Source organism: Hippopotamus amphibius, chromosome 11 (assembly GCF_030028045.1).
Source record: "Hippopotamus amphibius kiboko isolate mHipAmp2 chromosome 11, mHipAmp2.hap2, whole genome shotgun sequence".
Classification (NCBI taxonomy): Eukaryota; Metazoa; Chordata; class Mammalia; order Artiodactyla; family Hippopotamidae; genus Hippopotamus; species Hippopotamus amphibius.
In genome coordinates, this window is record NC_080196.1 from 45,350,193 (window position 1) to 45,377,706 (window position 27,514).

The 27,514-nt window shown below is 35.1% G+C and overlaps 1 protein-coding gene across 1 annotated transcript in view; it reads right to left on the reverse strand.

Annotated features, from left to right (window-relative positions):
• The window catches only part of BMP5 (bone morphogenetic protein 5), a 117,391-nt gene that overhangs the window by 55,837 nt on the left and 34,040 nt on the right, over positions 1–27,514 (reverse strand). Inside the window, exon 2 of the mRNA XM_057699346.1 lies at positions 4,723–4,915. Within this exon, the coding sequence (XP_057555329.1) occupies positions 4,723–4,915 (193 nt within the window). The remainder of the gene's footprint in view (positions 1–4,722; positions 4,916–27,514) is intronic.

The following is a 27,514-nucleotide window of genomic DNA, read 5'->3' on the forward strand; positions in this document are numbered from 1 at the left end:
ACCGTCAATATCTCATAATAACCTATAATGGAGGAGAATGTAGAAAAAAAATATATATTTACATATGTGTATGTATAACTCAGTCATTCTGCAGTATACCTGAAACTAACACAACATTGTAAATTAACCATATTTCAATAAAAATTTTTTAAAAAACCTCTAAGTACATAGATAAAATCTACAAGTTTGAAGAGAGAGGTTTTAAGAGGTGACCCTAGGCTTGAAAATGTCCAGAGGTACCAATTTCTTTTCCTATATCCATTTTAGTTCTTGATTTGATAAATATATGAAAGAACAAATCATCAATACTCAACAAATAATAACAATAATTGGATATTAAAATTGGTTTTTCAAATTGAATTTTTTTTCATTTTAATCGTGTGATCACATGATATGTAAATGAAATATTTTTAATCCATTCCTCCTCAATTTCAGAGAATTAAAGTCAAGGTTCCCAATTGGCAGAACATTTTCCATAAAAGAAGGGAGAGAAAAAAAATTATCTTCATTTTCTATGGGGAAAAAACTGCCTCTCGTAGCTTAAGGAAAAATAAGAGCAACTTATTTTTTTAATCCTGGTGTTTTGTTCAGTTTAGTTTAGTTTTGATGTTTACTCCACTCTACCTGGAAATGTTGGGATTGCTTTTTTGTAAAGAAACATGTAACATAATGATGTTTCATTATTTTCTCTTGCTCAACTATGCTTATGCTTGTTTCTGATTACAAAAATAATTTTCACTATAAAAATTTAGAAAGTACAAAAAGAGGGGAGAATTAAAATTTTAAATTGCCTGCAAGCTTTCAATGAACACTTGCTGCTTCCTTCCAATCTGTTTTCCACATGAATTCGTGGAATTCGTGGAAAACTAATATAATTATATATATAATGTATAAGTAAAATTTGTTTCCTGCTTCTGCTCAATTTACATTACAGCCTGAGCATTTTCCAGTGTTACTGATATATTTTTAAAACACAATTTCTATGAAGTATAGCATTTCCATTTTCTAGAAAACAAAGTGCAACTTTTCCTCTTCTATTTAAAATTTAAATGTTCTCAACGTATGCAATGGTAAGCAATAATACTGTGATAAACATTTATATGTGAATCTTTGTCTAATTTTCTATATCTCTGATATTTCTGTAAAATAAGTTCAAAGATAAGCAGTTTCCTGTCCTCTTCAACTGTATTTTAAAGGAGAATTTGACTATTTACCTAAAACTTGGGTTTTCAGAGACAAGTTCAAAGATAGCTCCAACTGCTCATGAGTTGGGTGGTGTTCATTTCATCATTAGACTTCAGAGTGTACCAATTCCTTTCATATGAATCAAAGATCAGGTAATTTTTTATTAAGGAAAGTCACCTAGCATCATTTTGCTTACTTTATGTTGACATAAACTAGCAAATGGTAGATACTGTTATTACAGTAACCACCTACTTTTGGTTACCCTTTGTATACAACCCTCTAAATCATAGTGGAACAGATGGTCCTATTAAGCTGTTGACTGATGTATTTATTAAGTATCAACTCTGGTCTTTGCATTGTGATAAGCACCAGTCCTTCCCACATCATCTGAAATATTTTTATTGTTCTGAAATATTTATTTTTGCTTTAATTTTTTTCTATAGATTTAGAAACTTAGAGTCCGTGATGTACATCAATTTCCCCATGTAGGAATTCCAAAGACCACGCTCTTATTACTACACACTACCATTTTCTATAAAGACTTTGAAATCCTACACGGAAACCTGAAATACACGAAGAGGCATATGTGCTGTTTCTGTATCTTCTGCACCTTACATGTCTTTCTTTGGCAGAGAAAGTAGTGTAAAAAGGGGGTCCTGATTTACAGACACTGGCACAGCACAGGATTGCATCTTCTTACACTGTGCATCAATGAACCACTGTAATGGCTTTTTCAAAGATAAGGAAGGCATTTTGTGAGAGATTCTTCCACCTGGTCAATGATACATAAAATTGAAATGTGGGGTATGCATGTGTTCGTTTGTATGTCTCAGAGATCGAAATAAGTAATTGGGGAAAAAATTCCATACACATTAGCAAACACAGATACACAGATGACAATAAGTATAGAATAACCCTAAGGGGAAAATCATAATTCAGCAGCAATACCTAATAGTAAATGTTCAAAAATGTGAACTTGGTAGAATTGAATTAATATTGAATTGAATTTACGGAATTAAAAATTTCAAAATTATGTTCATTAAATTGAGTAGAATCCTATCCAATCTATACCACCCTAGAGTTTGGAATGGTAGAGTTAGAAAACACCAGTCAAAGAGATACAGGTACTTTAGATTTTAGAAATCATTTTCAAAGATTTAGGAAAGATATCAGTGAAATCCTGGATCTTAGAGTAGATTTAAACATGTTAAAATAAGTAAAGACTTAGCCAAATTATACCCAAGAATACTCAAAGAGCAGGCAGATGGAGTTGTAGAAACATTGAGGGTAATATGTTTAAAATCAGTCGTAATTAGAGAAATACTAAAGTTTCAAGATAGACAAATGTTTCATTTTTAGAAAGAAATGGAATTTCCCAAAACTATGACATCTGATTAAGCATCAATACTCATAAATATTTCAAAATGTATTATTAATAAAAATCAGCATGGGTTCATTCATAAATAAATCTATAAATTATTATCAGTGGACTCTTCTACTTGTTCTTTATTCTCATCATTGTTATTATGTTTTAAATTATGTAACTATAGTTAACATACTTAGAAAATAGAGTGAAAGAAAGCTCAAAGGGAAGTTGGTTCAATGGATGATATTCAAAAATATCCTGAGCAAATGGAACAACAGACCTAAATAAAAGTGAGGACCTTTAATTGTGATCAATGTGAATGTCAATATTTAGATTAAAACAATTAATAAATAGGGGCCTAGTGTACAAACAGTTCCTGGAAAAAATATCTGGTATGTTGAATAACCAAGTACAAATTCAACATACATAAAAATATATTATGATTGGTCAGAAAGTAAGATAATTCAAGCATTTGAGAATATGTTCATGGAAGAAGTATTCCACTCATGGGTAATGATCATTTCAAAACTGTAAATCATGGCAAACAAATTCATACTGCTGAGGCTGAAAAAAAAAATCACTTAAGACACTATCCCTTCCTTAAGGAGCTCACCAGCCCAAGTGTGAAAACAGAGGCAGGAAAAGAGAATTATAAATAAAATATGTGTTAGCTATGGCAATATAATTAAATAGTATTTGGAGCATTATTTTCGATTCTAGTCATTTAATTTTAAAAGATACCATCAATATTTAGTATTTAAAAAAAATAATGTAGTGTGCCAGACCCTGTCTCTGTCAGAAAAAAAATTAGTGTCCTCATTTTATAAATGGAACCACAGGACTGAGATTTAAAACAAAAAACAAAAAATTCACCCACAGAAAAATAGCTAGTACTTGTTAGAGCTGAGAAAAGAGCAGAGATCTTTCTGCCTTGAAATTAGTGCTCTTAAAATAACAGTGTACAGAGATTAGTATTTATTACGGTGTGTCCTACTGAAACACTGGTTCATAGGATATTAAGTATTATAGACCCAACGAAAAAGATCCCATTGTCAAATAATTTTGAGGAAGACTAGATAAAACTGAATCAACAGTTTTCTTTACCATAGCGCTTTGCAAGCCTTTACTATTCTGATATGCATGGTGAATCTCCTAAAACAATGTCTAACAAGTCGGTTTTTCAAATCCATTTGACCCCAGAAGCTTTTTATTCTCTTTCTTCATTGAGTACTGTGAGAGGCTAGTGTTCCATGGGATACTCATTGAGAAATCCTGCACACTAGAAGACCAAGAAAAACCCAAATGTCAGGAACTAGAAATATTCAATAAGAATAGAAAGAGGCCCTATCAGGTTAATGACAGCTGTCTTTAAATATTTATCTAATCAAAGAAGGGCATAGTATTTCATTAAAGGGAAAATCTAGATTTAACGAATGGAAGACAAATTTCACCTCAATATAATATTCCAATAAGAATATTTATTTTTTAATGTAAGAGCTGTCCAACAAAAGCGCCAATCACTTGTGAAAGGCGTTAATCCCAGAAATTACTGCATTGGTAGAAGGTCTGAAAACACCACAAAAGTCCCTTTCTAATTCTTATATGTGATGGCTCACTTGTAGTAATTATCAGCTGAGGTTTTCATACATCTAGTATTTCAGGTTCTCTGTCCATTTTTGTACCATTTTGAATTAAGCATTTTCTAGACAGAAGACATACAGATTAACTGCCAGAATCTATTGCAAATACATCTTCCATCAAAATCCACACAACACCACACACAATTTACACTTATGCCAGGGAAAAATAAAGCCACTCTTCTCTAAATTATAAAACAACAAGTAATTTAAATCATCATAATTATAAACTTCATATGTGCATAATAAAATGGAAGTTTTCTCATTGAAAAATGAGGCGACAGGCCTGGAAAGCACATACACAGGAGCATGAGACCATCTAGCACACAGAATAGTGTCAGGAGTAGCAAAAAGTTGTGAAATGTACGAGGCAAGTTTCAGATCAGTTCCATGTGTTTTCCATGTGTCTGTACCTGCCTTGATGCCATTACACTCAAAGAAGCATGATGGGATAGATCATGTGGGTCATCAATGAATTTTACTACAATGTAATATTTGTTTGCTAGGATAGTAAATCAGATATAAAATTGATACCTATTTGTGTATTCCTTAATGATCTGATATATGCTAATCTTAATCGTTTCATTTTCAAATCGGCTGTTGCTCCGGTCCTTGTATATCCGGAATTCTGCTGCTGTCACTGCTTCTCCATGAGGAATCTGAGTAAGATCAAACCGGAATTCTTTGTAATGCCTTCGCTGGTGAGAAAAATCCTTGTCTCTTTCAACTGAAAAAAAAAAAAAAAAAAGGAAGTAAAAAGTTAGACCTTTATAAAGTATGGAAATTAATGGTAAATTCTTTCACTTTGAAAACAAACAAGCAGGATGTTATAAAACTGGAAAAACACTAAAAGCCACAGACTCATGCATGTTTCCAGTTGAAGGAAATTCCACAAACCAACAGCCTTTAGTTCAAAAGCAATATAACCTCTGTGGTTTTATACAAATTCCTGGCTCCTAAATGGAAAGGTTATCCAAAAATGTTTTTAAAAGTGAAGGTTGTAAAGTTATTACTAGTGTGTATCAAGTACCAGAACAGAGAAAGGTTCATACCGGAATTAGGACCCTGTGATAGAAAGCTGCAGAGTTCCAGGTGAAGTCAGCAGTGAGATTTAGCACAGCCAAGGGAGGAAAGTCGGAAGGAGCCCCGAGGAGCTGCCAGCACAGCGGGACTGTGTTTATGAAATTTTAGAGGTCAAGGAAATAAAACAAATTCATTTTCACAAGAAAGATTATTTCTAAAATGTCTTCCCAGGAGAGGTTTTTCCTCCTTTTAGCAAATGCAATGCTCTATTTTTTTTAATGCACTTTCATTAGTTCTTATAGATTATTGAGTGCAACTTCCCTAACCTGTGGTGCAGCATCAAGTCTCCCAAAGATCTCTGCCTGTCCTTATGCAGAATTGAGAGAGGAACATATTTCCGCCTTCAGCAACCTTCCTACCAAATTAGGTCAGAGAATTTTTCTTCTTGGGAATATTGTGTTTCGACAGTTCAGGACAGTAAGTGTCAGGCATATCACTACATAATCCAGCTTTGTAAAATGGTATATTGTTTGATACAGTCTATGCTTGTTACCCACCAGGATTCTTGGCTTTTCCCAATCAATAGAAATTGATAAGAGGCCAGTCAAGAAATTCAGGCAAGGCTTTATCGGGGGCCCTGCTGCAGCAGGGGGGAGCAAAAACAAGTAACAGGTCCCTTGCTCAGTCCCAAAGCGGGGGCGAGCTGGTTCCTTATATGGGGTAAGGGTAGGGGTAGGTCCAGGGGTCAGGCCTGAGGGATGGCTTAGGTGATTTGCTCACCCTTTTGACGATGTTGTGTGCAGGGGGCATCCACAGTACCCTGCTTTTGCACCCCACACCCTGTTTTTGCTCCTGACACCCTGTTTTTGCTCCTAGCTCTTCAGAAGTGACAGTTGGGTTTTTGGTCTTTTTGTATCTTGTTGTCTATAATTTGCCCTAACTGCTCATGCACACAGCTATTTTTAGTCCCTTATAGTTTCTTTGTATTTTGTTGCTTGAGGAAAGAGATTTATCCAAGTGCAAGCACTGTAGCAAAGGGTCCCAAGTCCCAGGTTGCATCCTATCTCATGCTGGGAACCAAAATCTTTCTTAAGGAACCACTTATTGAAAGGGCTCATTTTTAGTATTGCAATATCATTTAATGGAATTAAGTTTCTCAGTGTTGGTAGATTTCTCAAAAATCTCAGTTATCTCAGATAATATAGGACAGATTATAAAAAACCCACTGCAAATCATTGTGTTCCAAGTGTCTCACAAACCTACAATAATTTTTTGAAATATATCCAGTGACATTCCATTGTTAAAATGTTGTTACAAGAAGATAAAAGATGTATGTTATATAAACAATTCACAACGTTCAAAAATTAGATTAAGACACAAAAATATCTTTAGAAGGATAATTGAAATGATACCAACACTGCTAAAAATATATGAAACGTGGGATCCTTAACTAGAAGAAGCATCAAGATTAAGGAAGAGAAGGCAATCATGACCATTGAGGAGTGATTTTGGGGAACCCAGGCTGCTGGACCCCTAAATTCTAGTGCCAGAGAGGCTCCATGTCTGAGAGGAAGCTCAAGACAAAGGAACCCACAATTCCTTGCCTTCATCCTCCAAAATAATTTTCTCCAGAGGAGCAGGAGGTGGTTTAGGAGAGCTAGGAGCTCAGCGCCAGCTCCATCTCAGATACCTTCGCCAGCAAAGAGGAAAATGTAAGCTACACCTGGAGGCATTTTCATCCCATGCACTTGGTGAGAAGGGCACTCTCGGGCTGCCTGGCTACACCAACACCACTTCCCATGACTCATGAGGTTTTGTTTTATTTAAATATCATTATCTTGGTCCTAAGAGAGGTCCATTCCCGGGGAGATCATTAATTAACTTTCCCTAAATAAGGAGGATGACTGCATTTTTAAGATCCTATTGTGGTCCATAATTTAAACCTCTTTTCCATCTAAGCTGCGGCTGGCAGTAGTGTAGACTGCTATGAATGGGTCTCCATCACCAAATTGTAAGGGCAGAACATACCTACAAACTGCATCTCTAATAACTAGAGTGTACTTATGAATATTAAAACTAACTACAACTTTTGTTTACAGAGAACTACACTTAATTCACTGTAAACTTGTTCTTTTCTGATCCTAAATGAAGTAGACATCATGAAACAGTATCTAAATAGAACTGTTCTAAGCATTTTATTGATATTAACATATTACATTTCACAACAACCTATGCGGTAGGTTCTATTATCATCCTCATTTTGAAGATGAAGACACCGAGAAGCAGAGAAAAGAAATACCTTGCCAAAGAATATGAATCCAAGCATTTGATGCCACCAAGCTATGGTTCTTAAACCCCAGGATAGGCTGCTTCTGCTTAGAGACTACTACCTTGTCCTAACTGACTAAGGATTTGTGCTTTAATAAAGATCTGATAAATTAGAAGTTTGGGATTAACAGATACACACTACTATATGTAAAATAAGTAAACAATAAGGCCTATGATATAGCACAGGGAACTATACTCAATATCTTGTAATAACCTTTATGGGAAAGAATATATATAATATATATATATTAATATATGCATGAATGATTTTCCTGCACACTTGAAATTAACACAACAGTGTAAATGAACTATACTTCAATTTAAAAAAAAAGAAAGAAAGAAAAGAGATTTGAAATCTTGCATTTACAAGTCCAAAATCCAAAAAGCTCTGAAAACTGAAAATCTGGCTTCAACTTCACTTGGCAGAAGAACTGGAAATTAACTGATTTGAGGTGATTTTAAAGTCCCTATTTACCCCACTTTAACTTACTGCTCTGCTGCAGAAATGTTCCCTGTGTTTGGCTAGGTGGCACCGCCCCAGACTCTGCTTGAGAAATTCCATACTTTATGATCTAAGCACTCATCAGTCATTCAAAAATATATTTTTCTCCATTCTGAAAGTCAATATTCAAAATTCTAAGTGATGACAATCATTATTCAATTTTTCATTAACAATTTTATATGTGAAATTTAGACAAAAATAACTATGGTCTTGGACATAAGGGCTTTGACATGAGTTTGTTAGGGCCCAGTCTAAAGCATGCACCTGCGTGATGCAGATGAGTATTGAATTCATATTATGTAAAGTCATCTACTGTTCTGGAATCCCCTGTGAGATGTTAGTGTAATAAAGTGGAAAGCTAGAATTTCAGCTGTTATTATAAAATTTCAGTTTTCTAATCCAGGCTCTTTAACCTAACCCCTTAAGGGGGAAGATTTTCAAAGAGTTTAATAAACTTTTATATTAAATACACCACATAGAATAAAGTTGCAGTACAGATTTGTCCAGTGATTCAAATTCCTATATCCTACTGCTTTGAATTATAAGTGCACCGGTAAATTCCATGGGACATGCTGCAGTGAGTAATGGAATAAAAGTAGTATTTAAATAGCCTTGCAGTCCTAATGATGCTCACAAATATTCACAAGGTAATCTCAGTTACCTAGGGAGGTGTCAAGTATTAATATCCCTGACTTAAGAGTAAGAAATTGGGTGATGACAGCTAGGCGGTAGCAGATGTCTGTCTTCTAAAGCTCATTATAAATCTTTGTGCAATGTCCATACCACCTACATAATGACATCCGACTTAGAAACTAGTTCATTGTTGGTACAGGTGACCCTTGAACAATATGGGGTCCAGGAGAACTGACCCCATGTGCAGACAAAAAATCTGCATATAACTTTGACTCCACAAAACGTTAACTACTAATAGCCTACTGTTGAATGGAAGCCTGACCGATAAACAGCTGATGAACACAGATTTTGTTATGTGTATATATACACATATTTTATGCACTCCTGACATACCTAACTTTTTCTTAATTTTTCTGATATTTCTAGGTTATGCTGTTTGTGTCTGAGTTTTTTCAAATTGCTGCAAATCTCCAAAAACATTTCCAATATATTTATTGAAAAAATCTGCATGTAAGTGGACCTGTGCAGTTCCACCCATGTTGTTCAAGAGTCAACTGTATATTCAAACAACGTTTATCAGCAATACACAAAAATGTGGAGAACAGGTGGAGAAGCAAGGGTTTGATCACCAATGTGTAATTAGCATCTAACAATGCAGTGCCTCATCCGAAGAAATCTTCTAATAAATGTTGGTTGAATAAAAGACTATGAATGGATCAAAAGCTGGTTCTGTCTTTTCACTCAGCACCACCCTGCTGCACTCCCATTGACTGAGGGCATGATAATTTATTTAATTCTCATTTGGGGGGGCATGTATTTTATTTAATCCTCACTTATGTCCATAAGTTTCTATTACTTGCTCAAGAGCCCACAACCTATAATTGGGCGAGAACAGACTTCAACCCAGTGTCAAGATTTCAACTCCCGAACCCCTCAACAACACGATGCTGTGTGCTTGTTTGTTTTTCCTGGGTGTAGTTTTGTTTGTTTTATCTAATTGTCCCTTAGGAGAGTTGATCTTTCAATGCTTACATTCTCTAGAGATGCTCCCACCCTACAGAGCATGCCCTACATTCTGGACTCCACTCATTCTAGATCTCACTTCCTCCAATCTTTATCTTAGCAAATGTTGTATTATATTCACTTATTTAATACTGATTTCATTTCTTATTGAAGGAAATGTTTATGAATAAGTGATTGTATTCACAACTTGAATTAGTATTATATAATATCTCTATTAGCATGCAAGATCATCCTTTTCCTACAACTACATTTTAGAGACAACACTCCCAAAACAGATGAAAGAGAACATACACACACATTTCATATTCCTTAGATGTAAGATTTTTATAGGAGCTATCTTTGTTTTGTTCATATTGTTCTGATTTTATATATTAAATATATTGTGTTTCTCTATATGTTACAGTGTTCTGTATAAACCATTGCAATTGTAAATGGCTTGGGAAACTTAAAAGATAAACAAGTAGAAAAAAAATCATTAAACTGATATACTATATGGGGGTTTTGATCATAGTGTATTAAATATTTGGAACTTTCAATTCATTTTTTCATTTCTATGTTACATCAATAAAACCATATTTGAGTTTCCAAAACATCTTTATTATCATTTCTAGTAAAATCTGTTACCAGATTAAAATCTGCCAGATTCCATAAAAACCATAATTACATCACTATTCGGTAGAAAAGATCTCCTCATTATCAGACAAGACAAAGAAAAACAAACCGAAACAAAACAAAAAAGTAGAAGGGTGAGCTCAACTCAAGCCAGACCCAGACTTGTCCAAGGGGATAAAACGACACAAGGGTTAAAACAGGCTGAGACCAGGAGCTTAACACTTGTCTCTGATGGAGACCATTTCTTCATCCCATACCACAGATGCCATTTCTCTCGTGTGAAATGGAAAAGAGTGTTTAGGAACAAATATAACTAGATTTAAAACACACATCCTGTGTCAGTTGATTCACCTTTGAAAACTGCATTTGAAAAGAGAACACAAGATTTCCCTGGTGGCGCAGTGGTTAAGAATCCGCCTGCCAACACAGGGGACACGGGTTTGATCCCTGGGCCGGGAACATCCCACATGCCGCAGAGCAACTAAGCCCGGGCACTACAACTACTGAGCCTGTGCTCTAGAGCCTGTGAGCCACAACTATTGAGCCCACGCGCCACGACTACTGAAACCTGAGTACTTAGAACCTGTGCTCCGCAACAAGGGAAGCCACTGCAATGAGAAGCCCAAACACTACAACAAAGAGCAGCTTCTGCTCATTGCAACTAGAGAAAGCCTGTGAGCAGCCAGAAAGATCCAACACAGCCAATTAATTAATTAATTAATTAAAAAATTAAACAATATATAAATAAATAAATAAGAGAACACAATGACTCTTCCAGACTGCTATTTTCATATCTGCTTACATATCTAACCAGATTAACAGGCTATATTTTGCCAAAAAGCCATGCAAACATGACACTGATGCCACACGCTCTTCTCTCACTGCCACTTATGATACATGCTTGTTTTGAAGTGTTACATATAAACCAGCGAATATCACCATAAATTAAACAAGTCCATCAACACAGGGTTGTTTATTCATTTGAGCTGATGGTGGCCCACAGTGCTCTCTACAAAAATTAAAGAGTTGCTTTCTGCATATACATACATACCAACTCACAGAAAAGAAACCATCAAAAAGTCAGCAAAATTGATACAGTTCACCACTCAAAACATGATCATAATGGTGGTGGGGAATGTATCCCCTTCTGCTTCCACGAAGCAGATTTTATGTCTTCCAAACATTTCCATCTATGAACCACATAAAACAACTGAAAGGTCACCTACACTGACAGAACCAGAGAATGAATTTATTTTTATAGTTTGTTTTTTAAAAAAGTGGCAACATCAAAGCACACAAGAGGTAAAATATGAATCAGAAGATTCACATTCCATGGGTCATAGGCTAAGAGTGAAAAGAAACAGGACTGCCTTTATAGAAGCACCAAACTACATTCTAAATGTTCTAAATTGCCAAAGTTCTGCAAAGATTAAGCTTCTTGTGTTTAATGACAAGACATATGCTGAAGCCTTTTATTGTTGAGATATAACTTAACAGAAGTTAATGACTGATAGCAGTCTCTTTTTTCCAAGCAGACACCTCTCTGAATGACTTTATCACAAGTAGAAATTGGACAGAAATGTCCTGACTAAATATTTTGCTGTCTACAGTATCTGAAGAGTAGAACTAATTAACAGAGGATTGCAGTTTTATCTATGCAGTGATTTATCTGCTGTTTTAAAGGGATGCATCCATGGGCAATCAGTCTTAATCTCCCACACAAGGGCTGTAACTTGGAAGATTCAAATAGAATCAGTAGCTGCAAGGCAAAGATAGTGTTTTCCCAGGAGCTCAGCCAGCTGTTGAAAGAATACAGATCATTGTTTGCTGCTGAGTGCAAAAAATCATTAAGAGATTACTCATAGAATTATTACTTATCTGTGCTACATTTTAAAGTGAAAGAAAAAAAGTAAAGCTATCATGTGACTACCAAGATGCCTCACCCGGCAATGCATCCTTCACTGACTAGTCCACTGAGAAACATAAACCTGGTCCTATAAAGGCCTATTCATTGGTCAGTGAATGCACATGTTACATGTTTCTTTGAAAGGATAACCATCCCAGAGAGTGTGGTAAACTCCAGATTCCAGAAACCCTAAGAGCCTCTTAATACCACAGCCATGTGCGTGTGACTTGAAAAAGGGAAAATTGTCCCCCTGAATGGTTTGTTTCAAAGAACAATTTCAATTGACTTTCAAAAGTCCTATAGTTGAAATACTCTTACTGGTACTCATAAATGCTTCATGAATACAGTTTTATAAGGAAGAAACCGCAGAAGAAAGGTGAGATGGTTAAATAATTTAAATGTTGTCCTATGACAGTTAAACAAATTGATTTCCAGAATGCACATAATTTTGAAATGTACACAACTGAATTAATGATCCAATAAAAACATGGGCAATTTAGGGACACAAAGAATTAAGTCTTAAATATAGAGAACAGATTTGTGGTTGCCAAGGGGCAGGGAGGTGGGGGAGGGAAGGATTGGGAGTTTGGGATTAGCAGATGCAAACCATTATATATAGAATGGATGAACAATAAGGTCCTACTGTAGAGCACAGGGACTTGTATTCAATACCCTGTGATAAACCATAATGGGAAAGAACATGAAAAAGAATATATATGTGTAACTGAGTCACTTTGCTATACAGCAGAAATTAACACAACATTGTAAATGAATTATACTTCAAGAAAATTTTAAAGGAAAGGAGTTAAATCTTGTATAAAGACAATTTTGGCACCAGGAGGAACATGGTCTCAAGGTCTCCCCTCCCTCCTCAGACTGGATGGGCCCTACACTCAGCCCTCAGGGGTTATTAGACTACAATAATAATAATAGTTATACATATCAAGCATTGGTATGAAAACTGATATGTTCAAAAATAAATAAACAATAATAGCAGTAAATTCAGTCATTATTGATTTCATAAAATTAACATATTTCAATTTTTAATTTTCTCCCCTTATTTGATCCAGTCTCAATCCTGGCTGTCAGGAGGCTGCTTTTCTCTTTCTCACCTTCCACATATACTCATCTTGGATATCCTAAAAATAGCCACTGTGATCCTTCTAACTTTATTCAAGCCCAAAATATGAATTGGATAACTGCTCTGGGCCAAACCCTAAGAGTTAAGGAGATTTGTGAAGCAAAGAGATAGGAGCTCAGGGTGAGAAGGACAGATGTGGAAAAATACCATTGTGGCACAATTGGGTTGGGGTTTGGGGGTACATGTGTGGGGGCAGAATAAGAAAGGAAGGAGCAACATGCTATGCAGGAGGCTTCAAGGGGAGGTCATTTTGAACTTGGTCTTAAAGAATTATCACCAGGGAGAGAAAGGAGTTCATATAGAAGGAAAGAGATGTGAAAGTTTAGGGCCAAAGACATAAATAATAAATAGTTCATCATCATTGCACATGATAGGTCTGGGAGGTACTAAGAACCCTAGGCCTAAGATCCTCTAAGATGCTTCCCACATGTCCAGAGGTTGAAATCCCACTTCTACTTAAAATCTCCAGTTCGAATTCTACAAAAACTGCCCTGAAATTTCTCTCCCAAAGTAATTTCTCCTGCTGGGAGCCCAAGCGCATTTTTTCTCTTCCTCACTTCCAAATACAGAGAGGTCTTAATGGGACCATAGTGAAGAGCTGGATTTGGGGTGAGAGGAATTTGAATTCAATCTTAGTTCCCTAACCTATTAAAAGAGTGTGATATTAGAAGAGATACTCAACATCCCTGAGCCTTTATTTATTCATCTTTAAAATGGAGATCAATCATGAAAGGCTTTCTCCACAGTGTGCTGTAGAGGTCAAATAACATTTGAGAGAGAGGATCATAGCATAGTGTCTGGAACAGAGCAAGTTCTCAAAAAGCAGGAGCCATTGTGTGAATTACTTTCCATTTGCATTATAATTACTATGTCACCTTAGATTAATCCCATTGAGTAAGATACTTTAGAGGAATATCCATGTTTTCTTTTTGTTTTGTCTCTTATCTTCATATTTCTACAGGTAACACAAACAGGACTTTTTATACAGTAAATGGTCAATAACAGTTTAATTGTAAAAAATTACTACCTGGCTTAAAATGTGGCCATGCTGATGATCAAAATGTCAACTTCTTTATCTGGAATATAGACACATTAATAAAGGCGATGACTATTACTGTTCTTAAATTTTGTTATAGTGTTTTAATTTTGTTATAACAAAATTAAAAAGACAAAATTTTTTGGTTTTTTAATTTTGCTATATAATTTTGCTATAGTGTTATAGTTTTTATTTGTGTTATTTGTTTAGTTATAGCTATATAATTTTTACATAGTGTTATAGTGACGTTTAAAAAATCAGGCTAGATTTTTACAAGAGTGAGTCGTTAGAAAATAATTGTATTTACTTGATGCCTTGTTTAGATGTTTCCCACCTGCAAGGTGGAGAACACATTTTTGACGTTCATATATTACTCACCAATCCAATCAGATTAGCTGGTTCCTCGTTAAAGGAGTCTGAAAGTCACTTATTTTATCCCTGAAGACAACAATGCATCCTGACTCATAGAAAACATCTTGTTATTTTTTTGATTATAGGCATTTTATACAGGAAATAATTAATTGGAATGTAAAGCAAATATTCATCTTTTGTGGGTCGGATGTTAATGTTAAACTTCAAAAGTCAGTTTAGAATTAATACTCATAGAGGATGGTACCTGATTAATTCATTTTGTATAATAAAAAATTACTTAATGATGAGTGGATATACATAGTATGTAAATAATGGATTTCAGTTACACTGTGTATAAATATTTGAGAAAGTTTGTGTTTACCTATAAGAAGTCAACGTAAAAACACAACTATCTCATGATCACCTTTGAGTAAATATTTATCTTATGTTTTCTTTAGTAGAAAAATCTGTGGGGTTTGTAGATTGCCTGGCAGCTAGAGGTCAACCATTCCAATCTTACCAGATTTCACTCAATGACCTCTTGAATCTTTCTGCTCCATCGGTAAAATAAAACAGTCCATTTTTAACCACCTGAAGGTGATAGAGGTTACAGTAAGTGATATATAGCAAAGGACCCTCCTTTATATCATGGTTACAATGAAATGATAGTTTATCTGCAGCGACTACTTGCAGTTATCTGACAAAAACAGGTCAAAGGTTTTGTGAGTTTTCTTCTGAAATTGCTCAGGGGCTTCTCTAATGACTGATAATTGAAAACAGAGACTGGGATTCCCAAATGTGATGGGTGACAGATGAGCAGTAGATTAATGCCAATACTTGGTGAGGAGACACTAAAAGGTCAGGGGTCACAGGAATTAGCCATTGTGCTACTGTGAAAAGGCAGACATCAAAAGTCTATTATCCCCATAATAGCTCTTTCCCAAGCCTGAAATCCATTCTCACTTGCTTTGGTTATAATTTAGAGATATCTCGATGCCATGATACACACGACGTCAAAGTGAAACCACTCACCCTAAGTGTATCAATAGTTAGGGTTTGCATGTTTTTATTTATATAGTAAAAAAAGATTGTTTTCATATCACATTTTTAGTGTACTCAATGCTCATTTTGGAGAATTTCAGAAACATCTTGTCCAGAAAAAAAAAATTAAGCTGAATGGAAAAAAGGAAAGCTAGAAAACTTGATATTAAATGTGTACAGAATTTCTCTATGGGGGAAAATGAAGGACATTTAAGATAGTATAAAGGATATGAGAATTTCTGTAGCTGAACAAACAAATAAATGTCTTGCTCACATGAACTCCGTTAAATTTTAAATTGGTATGATAACTTTTATAGAGTTCACCCAAGTTCAATCTGTGATTCAATCCATCATTTTGAAACAAAAGCAAACTCTACATTTTTTTCTGCCTAATGGGTTGCATCAGTGACGTTTGGTACAGGAAGTTTGGTACTTAAAGCCGTATCAAGTTATTAGAGAAACAATTACATGGTTTTACAGGTATTTAGGAGAAGGAATAAAATTATGTATATGGCTGTGTTACCTATATACTCTATAACTAATATAAAGGTAGCTGATTTATCTGTTCTGCTTAGGCAAGGACCACAAGTGGCCACTGGTGGCCTGTGTTTGCTTCCTACAATATGCTTACAGCTGTCTGCCTCAAGCACCAGGTTTTAAGCTTGACAACGACAGCTTTGCTTGGCTCTTTATACTCGGCTCCTGTCTCAATCTCTGGCACACAGTAGGTGGTCAATATACATGGGAACTGAATGAATGTAAGAATATAGGCATATATGTCTGATTCTGATTCTTTCTGTTTGTTTGTTTGTTTGTTTCAGGAGGGAGGGTAAACGCAGACCCCATTAATCCAACTTAACCAAAACCCCTCTACCATTTATTCTTTTTTTTAATTTACAATTCAACCATTTATTCTTGAATAAGTCCTGCCAAAACAGTTTCAAAATAATATTCTTCCTAATGATATATTTCTTTTTCCCTTTCTTCTTTGAAAAGAATTCAAATAAATAACAACTTAGAATCCTAATGTCATATTTATTTTGTTTCCACTAGCTACACTGATACTTAAAGACATATGCTGGACTAATAGAATCTCTGATTCTTCAATGGATATATTATTCTTGGGGGAGGAGAAAAAGGTAATAGAAAAATTAACACTGGTCTATTTTATGGTTATTAATATAATTGTATTTAAAATAATTTGCAGACTAAATTGTATATTGTAGAAGATAATATTTATGTTTTAAGATAATAATTTATATATTCTCATTCATTTTTCTCTATTTACATGAAAACATGAATTTCATTCCACTACAATATGTACATATAATATAACCACATCTTTGATAACATGTTCATAATATTTTTAGTCTTCTTCCCAAAATACTGAAAATAGTTGCTCCTTTGAAAAGCAGAAAATATTGAAAATAGTTGCTCCTTTCAGAGCTTTGTTTTTGTTAGTGTCTTTTTTGTTAGAAAAAAATTATTAGAACTGCTACTATTTGGTATGTTTTTCTAACATCATCCTTGAAAGTGAAAGTTCATTTCATCAGTCTGAATGTTTACTGATAGAAACTGGAATACATAACACATGACTTGTCTAACATTTCCTTACAGCACATTATTAAAATTGTGAGTTAGATGAATCAATACATTGTATTAAAAAATGTTTTCTCTAATTGGAGACCTACTTAAGAACATGTGCTAGATTTAATAAAGATGTAACAGGTGCCAGAATCAATAAAGAAATCACATGACCTTCCCACATGTATGGAATGAGACCGCATTGTAATTAGAGTCAAGGGATCCTTAGTGGTCTCAGGTCACAGAGTTTTCATATGAACAGTCTCATATTTTGGTTGATCTGGTTTCACACTCCTGGGTTTTTCCTTTGTATTGGGATTTCGGGTCAACCACAAAACTCAGAGCAAAATTCAGCGAAGAATCATTGAGCAGTATCTGGCTTTGAGTTCTAACTATACAAATCCTCCAAGATTCTTAAGATGCACACCTGGAAAGAGCAATAAGTCTTCTGAGATCCAGCTCAGACGATCTCATTTTAGATTCAAATTTAATAACTTCCTGAGTCTCCAATTCAATTTTATATTAATTATCAGATGGCCTGTTTTCTGATGCTTTTATTGCTAATAGTTTGACTTGTTCTCAATGTTATTTCATAATCCATCCAACTAACCCATATGTACTATGACATAAAGGGCCAAATTCAGCAATGGGAAAAGCTAAATACCAACCTCATTTAAACCATATATTATTCCTCCAAATGGGCAGGAACTGCTGAGACCTAGTACCAGAGTGAGTATGAAGAGCAGGTATGAGTGTGGGGTTAAAATAAAAATGTTCGAGTATTAGATGTTTAAGAAGCTTATGGATTCTTAGATCATCCTCCACCTCTGTGCTACTGAGTGCTCTGGCCACAGGAGCAAAGTTTGGAAGTTTTCTGGAAAACTGGCATCACCAGCACAGTTGAGAATGTAATATTCTGGAAACAGAGGAACTAGAGCAACCCATGCATACTAAATGCTGAGTTCTGGGCTTCTGTCCCCACTCAATTTCCAGAATGTTGACAGCCAGGCCCATGCCTTCCAGGTAAGAGAATGAAAGGGTCCTCTCATTGCAACCCGACCACTCCCAGCAGAAAGAATGTCTCCAGAAAATGGCAAAGCAAAAACATCTTAGAGAGAAAATAATACCAAATTCCACCCATATGCTAAGAGCTTCTTATCAGCTTTTTAATCTTTAAATAAGAGCTGACAAGCAAAGATCACTAGATAGCTGAAAAAATTCTCTCCCTTTAAACATAGAGACAAGAGTAGATTTTTTTAAAAGGAACTTGCAGGTATTTCAAAAAAAGGAAAAAAATTTACTAAAAATTACCATGGTATCTTTTGAGAGCCAAGAGAAGCTTTTGCACCCATGAAACAACAAGATGCTATAAAAAGACAAATATTCAGTGCTAAAACATCTCTTGGAAATGAAGTTGAAAATCAATCTCAGTTTGAAAGATTAAGTTGAAGAAATTTTCGAAAAGGAGAGCAGTTAATCAAAGGAATGGAAAATAGGAGAGGAAGACGGAAGAAAGAAAGAAAGAAAGAGAGAGAGAGAGAGAGAGAGAAAAGAAAGAAAGAAAGAAAGAAAGAAAGAAAGAAAGAAAGAAAGAAAGAAAGAAAGAAAGAAAGAAAGAGAAAGAAAGGAAGGAAGGAAGGAAGGAAGGAAGGAAGGAAGGAAGGAAGGAAGAAAGAAAGAAAGAAAGAAAGAAAGAAAGAAAGAAAGAAAGAAAGAAAGAAAGAAAGAAAGAAAGAAAGAAAGAAAGAAAGAAAGAAAGAAAAAGAAAGGAAGAAAGGAAAAAGGGTTAGTTCAGAATCAGCCCTAATAATAGTGGTTCCATTAAAGAGAGATCAGGAAACAGTGAAGAAATCATCAAAGAAATAGTTCAGTTCGCTGATCCAAGTGCAAAAGTTTCAGCATTGAAAATGTCCGCTTTGTGGACGAACAAAAGTTTCTACAAGTTTCCAGACACAAAGTACAAGCTCCATACCTAGGAATCAGGAATCAAAATGGATTTAGACTTCTCAAAAACAACACGTCCATCTATAAGACAAGGGGACTATGCTTTCAAAATCATGATGAAAAATTATTTCCATCCTAGAATTCCATATTCAACTCAATTATCCATCAAATATGAAGGTATAATAAGGATACTTTCAGACTTCACAAGATATCCAAAATTTGATTCCCAAAAAATATTTCTTAGGAATTTCCTAAAGAATTTTCTACACCAAAAACATCAAACTAAGTGAAATAAGTCAAACAGAGAAAGACAAACATCATATGATATCGCTTGCATGGGGAATCTAAAAAAAAAAAAAAAAGATAAAAATGAACTTATTTACAAATCAGAAAGAGACTTATAGACTTATAGAATGAATTTATGGTTACCAGGGTGTAAGAGTGGGGGGGAGGGATAGATTGGGAGTTTGGGATTGACATGTACACACTGCTATATTTAAAACAGATAATCAACAAGGACCTACTGTAAAAAAAATAACTGCTTCACAAGTAAAAAAATCAAAAAACAAACAATAACAACAGAAAAACAAAACCAAAAAAAGTATCCACTAGAAAGTAGATGAAGACATAGGCTACAGGAAGAGGAGTTTTGACAAGGGAGAAGCAAAGATAGTTCACAGCATCGTGATGAAGGGAGATCCCAGGATGACAGCTGTGCTCTCAGAGGCAGTCTGTATTGGAGCCATGTGACTACACAGAAAGACGCATTCAGGCTAACATCACAAAGATCTCATTTCCCGTTCACACCATCCTTTGACCCTGGCAAAGTCTAGGTGAACCTGAGCCAGACCTGGACCCAGAAGTAGCTTTCCTTACATGTATTTATGAAGTTCCTGCTCTCCCCTCAAAGTCCTGCAGCCTGGCTTATCTGAGAACAGTCACTTTTCCCGTAGAAATATTTTGTTTTTTCCTTTTTTGCTGTATTCCTTCAAGTTGCCTGTTAATGCTGAGCCCAGAAACGGAGACTACAACACAGCCGACACGTCCTCATGCATTTCAGCTGAGTGGCTCATACCTGGCCTCACCACTACAGCCCCCACATCCCCAGGACACCACCTCCCCAGGAAGGACATTTAAAAACTGCCAAGCAAACTGAACAAGAATTTTATTCACGAGTTGTGTGTAGCTCATCTTCTGGCAACATACACCTAAATACTTTGACTTAAGGAGTTTTGTGCTTCCTTATTAGTTTTAATAATAATTGGTTTTATATTTACTTATATGTGAAGTACATCCAATTAAAGTATACAATATGTCATTGAGGTAGAAAAAAATAACTTACTCAAATTCATATATGCAGTGATCCTTGAAGCATAGATTCAAATCCAGGTCTGACCACATTAGCTCCTCTTAGGAAATGTTCCAAGAGGCTAAGGAATTTCTTTTCAAAACTTTATCTTAATCTTCTGCCTCAGTATTTATACTAATTCCAAAATCCTACTGTTTCTCACTTTTCCTTTGGATATTTTTCCTTTATAAAGAAACATAGAGTGATTTGGAATATCTAACACTAAGAAGCATTTTCAGTAATCCTCATGCATTGATCTCAGTACAGAATATTTAGACTTGGCAAAATGCAGGCTTTGCTACCTACAATCACACTTAAGTACACCAAGAATGGCTTTTGTGTAGAAGCAGAAAATACACTTGAAATTCTGTTCTGTTTTTCTCATCGCAAGGGCAAACAGGGCATAACCCTGAAAGCATACGAACATCACCAAGCAGTTATATTCTACATTGCTCTTAACTCACAGTGAAAGCAAAAGTAATCCCAAAGATAAGATACATTTCACACATTTCCAGTTAAACTAGCTTCCTTCTTTTTTCTTTTGAAGGAAACCAGCTAAAGCTGAAAACAGCCAGGGAAAGAATCGTTCAGCGAGAGACAGAATGATGGTCATGCAAATGGTTAAGGAACCCATTTGAAAGAGAAACTGAATGCATATGAGAGAGTAAGGGGCTAATAAAGCTCATTAATATTTATGACCTGATACCTTCAAGCAAAGGATGCCAGAAGAATATGTCAACCAACAGCAAGTGCAGAAGAATAAAGCAGAGTTTGTGTCATTAACTGTCTTCATGATGGAGCAGAAGTTAGACACTATGGGATCTCCTCTCTTCTTCCTCAAATCATACAGGACACTGCTTTCAATCATGGATCTTGATGAATTTATGAAGCTTAGCTTCAAAGCTTAGAATGTTCAGAATCAGTACTAATAATAATTATTATAAAATTATAACTAACCTTTATAAGACATTATGCTAAGTGCATATAATCTTATTTAATACAATGTGTACTTAGTGAGAGAAGAGAGAAATCCAGCTGACATTCATTGGATGTTTATTATTCAGTCACCATTTTCAGCAGAGAAGGTTAGGGAACAGAAGAGAGGTAAAGAAGGTAGAAACAAAAAGTTATCAACAGAAAAAGACTCACAGACATAGAGAACAGATTTGTGGTTGCCAGGAGGACGGGAGGTGGGGGAGGGATGGATTGGGAGTTTGGGATTAGCAGATGCAAACTATTATATATAGAATGGATAAACAACAAGGTCCTACTGTAGAGCACAGGGAACTCTATTCAATATTCTGTGATACACCATAATGGAAAAGAATATGAAAAGGAATATATACATGTATAACTGAATCACTTTGCTGTACAGTAGAAATTAACACAACATTGTATATCAACTATATGTCAATAAAATAAAGGTTTTAAAAAAGTCTTCTATCTGCAGCAAATGTCTACTTACACTCCCAAGCAGTTTGACTCTAGAAGAAATAAAAATCACAAAAAGTAACATGAAATTCGTGTTAATTAAATTAGAGCATTTTTTTCCATCTGTGATGACTATCTTGACTGTTGAAATACGAAATTTTCTGTTCTCTGAGGACCACTTTCAGTTAGATTTCATGCTCAAGCACTGCCTCTCCTCTGTCCTAGAATCTTGCTTTTCTTTCACTCCTAGTCTCATTCTGAGAAAAGAATTCAATAAAAGTAAATATAATTGATGCTATCAGCATTAGACTGATAAGTGAAACTACATCCTCATGTGTTTAACATTACTGTTCTGCTGTCTCTGACACGGGAGGGGGTCTTTACTTTTTCATGATTCTGCATTGTCTCAAAGCAAAACTTGCACTCAGCTGGTTCATGTATTTATTTTTTTTAGGTCCATATCCATTCTTTTTAGATTATGGCTATAAAAATTCAAGCAGCTATCATTTTATTGAACTTTTGTAGGTGTCAGATACAGTAACCCGTGTCATGGAGAACACACCCCTCCCCAAAAAGTCAAACTTATAGTTCACATACTCATATTTAAGTTGACAACACAGGTGAGATTTCAGAAACAGATTCTATAGCATTCAAAATACCAAACAAATGGTACAAAACTCTGGGTGCGGTTCATTTGAGAAGACTTTCTTGCGAAAGTCTCTATTTAGTCACTTGACATAACCCAGTTGACAGGGAAATGTTCACCTTTTACTTAATTTGCCATCTAAAAAAATAAATGTATGAGAACCAGAACCCTGTCCCAAATTCCCGCCACCAAATTCCCAACAATGAAAAGGTGAGAAAACGCAAGATTTCATCAAAAGCAAGTATAACATGGATTGGGGAAAACTTCCTAATAGAGCAGGGGTGGTCTCTTTGACTTAAAATGCACATGTACAGGAAAACTTGGACTTGCTTAACCAATGCTGTTTTACCTTTTGTACTACCTACTACCTTGAAAATAAATTCAAATAATGGCAAAGCACATTTCATTCATATTTACTGAGCACCTATTTCATACAAGGTTCTCAGCTTGAAGTTGTGGAGGAGGCAGCAGAATATGTATTATAAACACTACTTTTGTGCTTGAGACTAAACTACATTGTTCAGGGCTCAAGGGTATATAGTTCTATTTTTCCATCTCCCTCTATCTGAGGCTTGGATTCTATCCAATTTTCAGGAACCTATTTTTCCTTTCCAGAATGCCAACTCTAGCCTTCATTGTGTTCAAGAGGAAAGGCAACAGAGAGAGCAGATTTGCAACACTTGAAAAACACTTCAGTGGCAAGGGACTGAGAAAGGAATTTTCTGTCAGAAACTATTTGGGGGGAAGTGTTACAAACAGTTTTCAATTTAAATTTAAAGCCAAAGTGAGAGCTGAATTTAAAGTTAAACGGCACTAGTTTAGAACTAAAAAAATAGGCGTATCATCTACACCACTATTGGTATGTTTGCAATACATTTTGACTTAACACAAAGTACTGAATTTGTTCTTTCTTCCTTCAATTGTAAATGGAATAATAACACCATCTTATTATTTATTTAAGTGTAGGCTATATATATGGCTCAATTTTCCCAACAAAAACAAAACAGAACAAAAAAACAAGTTAACAGACGTTGTGAACTTGGTTTAGATATCTAGACAGGCTCATAAAAATATCAGAGAATGAATAATTATTATAATTACAAGTGGTGTTTATTGAGCATTTAAAGTATACTATGCAATGAATTAAGGGCTATAGATGCCTTTTTATTAAATACTGTATAAAACTCTATAAGTAAAATTCAAAATAACCTTAAAAGTGATTGTTATTCAAGTTTTTGCAGCAAAACTCTTAACATTAAGGAGTAAACATTAACCAACTCCTAGACCATGTACATACATAGAACCTTTTGCAAAGATCTTTTTCAAAAGCAAAAACAAACAAAAAAACAAACACCTTCCTCCATCACTCTAACGGGGTTTGGCTCTAGAAGTCAGAGTACCAGTGTCTAGCCTGAAAATCTAACTTAATAAGTCTCGGTGAACCAAGTTACATGGTGAATCAGTGGTAAGAATGAGATTTTTGTCCGCTGACTCTAGACTCCCAGTTGATAGGCTCTAGGCTGTAGAGACCTGAAACCTGCCCCCCCAACCCCCCACTCCCGCCCCAAAGACACATAAGTAGGTATCACTGGAACACCTCCCAGATCATCTAGTTTATTCTCCCACCTTTCAGCCTGGTGCCAACTAACGTATTCCAGAAACCACTGTCAATTCTGGACTTACATGGCTGTACTTTTTTAATTTCTTATTTCAGTGTGAAACATCAATGTTAGGAAGTTGATAGATCTACTTTAAATAATACCTCACAGTATAATTTAAAAACACTTTTTCCACTGAACTTGAGGGACATAAAAATTCAAATCAGAAGAAATATTGTGGAAGACTAGAATAAATAAGTAATAAGCAAAGTTCTTTAAATTAATAAAGCATAATGTTATCAAATGTGCTTTTCTAGTATTGAGAATATGGGAAGAAACACTGAAAATCCTATAACTACAAAAAGTTTTAAAATAGTCCTTTAAATCATAAAATATAACTAGATAGATAAATGGATAGGTAGATAGACATATGATAGGTGGATGGATGGATAGATAAGATAGGCCGTTATTTTGAACTAAATCAGTCCAGCCTTTTTAAGCTGTCACATTAAATAGAGTTTTTAAAACTTCTGGAGGTATTCTCCAGATCTGGACTTCCAAGTTATTTATGTGGTTTAAAAAAATATTTCTCTGTCTTATTATTGCCCCAGAGAAACATCTATAGAATCACACATTTCATAGTGCTTTTGCTGCCATACCTCTGTGGAACTTTATAAATTATAAATAACAATGTGTTCCACATCCCTTTTCCTTTTAATTGCATTTTGCAATTTCACACAGCTCAAAAAAAGCTTTAACAAATAGGTGTGTAGAAATGACAGCGAGGACAAACCTTAGAGTACTATTAGGTTGAACTATTTTGAAAAAAAAATGCAGCAATAGCTGAAGTTTTAGGAATCTATCTCTGGTAGATATTAATACCATGGTATTTATAGGAAGGATATTTGACTAATTTTCCCAGTGTAACTTGTTCACTCAGGTCCTTCAATAATTATTATTCCATTTTATGTTTTAACTTATCTCCTAAATTAGACTGGTTTAAATATTTTCTAAAATGAAAAATATGGAAAATATGAAATGATGAAGAGAATGATATTTTGCTTTCATCCTTGCTCACTGATACATGTTCCCAGATGACTTTTAGGACATACTGAGTATCACACATTATGTAAGAAGTGCCTTCATTTTTTTATTTCTTGTGGCACTATCTTCTTAAAGCTTCATAATCAATTGAAATGTTGGCAGAGGCCAAGAAAAAGAGAGGGGACCAAGAATGATACGGCATGAATGTTGCTGATAGTCCAACAAACTCAGAATATAGTAACATGACACCAACTAGAAGCTACTACAAACCATCCACACCCAAGATAACTTCCCTCCTCCCTTCACTCTCTCCACTCCCCCTTCCCCATCTCCCTCTTCCTTATATATATAACAATCAGCAAAATATAAAAGGAAAGGAAATCTCTTCTGCAGAAGAATATATTTCAAAGTGCCACATGTTGATGATTTCATTTAAAAAATTTTATTCTAAACAGGACAGTAGTCTCACTCTTACCAACATGTATGATGTATGTTTTAATCAATGTTAAAAGGAGGATTTAGACAATTCATTCACACAAAGTATGAATATATATATATACAAATATATATACATATATATACATATATGTGTGTGTATATGTACACACACACACACATATATATATATGAAGGTGAATCAAAAATTATCTGCCCTCTGGTTATTATTAAAACTTCTGTTGCCTGCACTGTCTCCTCAGCGCTTTCCATTCAAGGCTACTGTCTCCCCAGTCACCGCTGTGCATGTGTGAATGTGTTACATCAGTTCATTTCTAACTGTGGTGTGAGCAAAGATGGATGCCCCACTTGTGATTTTCATGAAAGAAGAGCAGCGTGCAGTGATTTGTTTTTTGTGGTCTGAGGGTATAACTGGTGCCGTTATTTATCGAAGACTTTGTATGCAGTATGGAGAAAGTGTTTTGTCAGGAAGAAGTGTGTATGAATGGATAGAGAAGTTCAAGGAAGGTCGCACAAGTGTTAGCCATCAAGAAGGAGACAGACGCCTGTCCACGTCCACAGCTGATGACAATATTGAGCCCACACGTGAAATGATTCTGTCGAATAGACTAGTGACAGTGGATTATATGGCAAATCATTTGCAAATTAGCCATGGCTCTGCCTATGAAATAATCCACGAGAGACTTAGGTTTCAAAAAGTTTGTGCTGGAGCCTAAACTTCAGATTAAACACAGAGGACTGCTATCCAAGGGCATTGTGATTTTGCATAATAATATGTCGGCATACTTCTGTCTACACTGTCCACACTCTGCAAAAACATCATTTTGAGGTGTTAAAGCATCCTCCCTAGAGTCCTGATCTTGCTCCATTGGACTTTCACCTGTTTGGTCCCCTGAAAGCAGCCCTACGAGGACGAATATTCACTTCTGATGAAGAAATGATGACAGCTGTGCATTTGTGGCTTGCAGCTCAGCCTAAAACATTTTTTAATGAGGGAATATGAAAGCTTGTTGATAGATGGACAAAGTGTATTATAAAGCAAGGAGATTACATCAAAAAATGATGTATTTGTCTTTTCTAAAAGTTAATTAAAATAAATTCAACAGCCAGAGTGCGGATAATTTTTGACTAAATCTCGTATAAAGAGAGAAAGGGGAGTTACTTAGTTCTTTCAGGGTCATAAAGATATTGTCCTATTTTTGTCTAGAAGCATTGTAGTTTTAACTTTTTCTTTTAATTCTAGGATCCATCTATAATTATCCATTAGTATGTGTATAGTATGAGGTAAGAATTGAAGTTCATTTTTTCTAGATATTTATTCAGTTCTTTCAGCCTCATTTGTTGCACAGATTTTACCCTTTCCCATTGAATTTCCTTTTCTCCTTGACATCTTTGTCAAAAATTCTTTGAATGTAATCCTGTGGGTTTATTTCAGCATCTCTATACTGTTCCATTGCTCTGTTTGCCCACTCTCACTGCAGTACCACATTGTCTTGATCATTGAAACTTCATACTAAATCCTGAATTAGATAATACAAGTCTTTCTCTTTGTTCTTCTTTTTCCAAGATCATTTTGGCTATGATAGGTCTTTTGAGTTTCCATATCATTTCAAAAGCAGTTTGTCAATTTAGAATTTTTTAAGAATATTGGTATTTCAATTGTCATAACATTGAATATA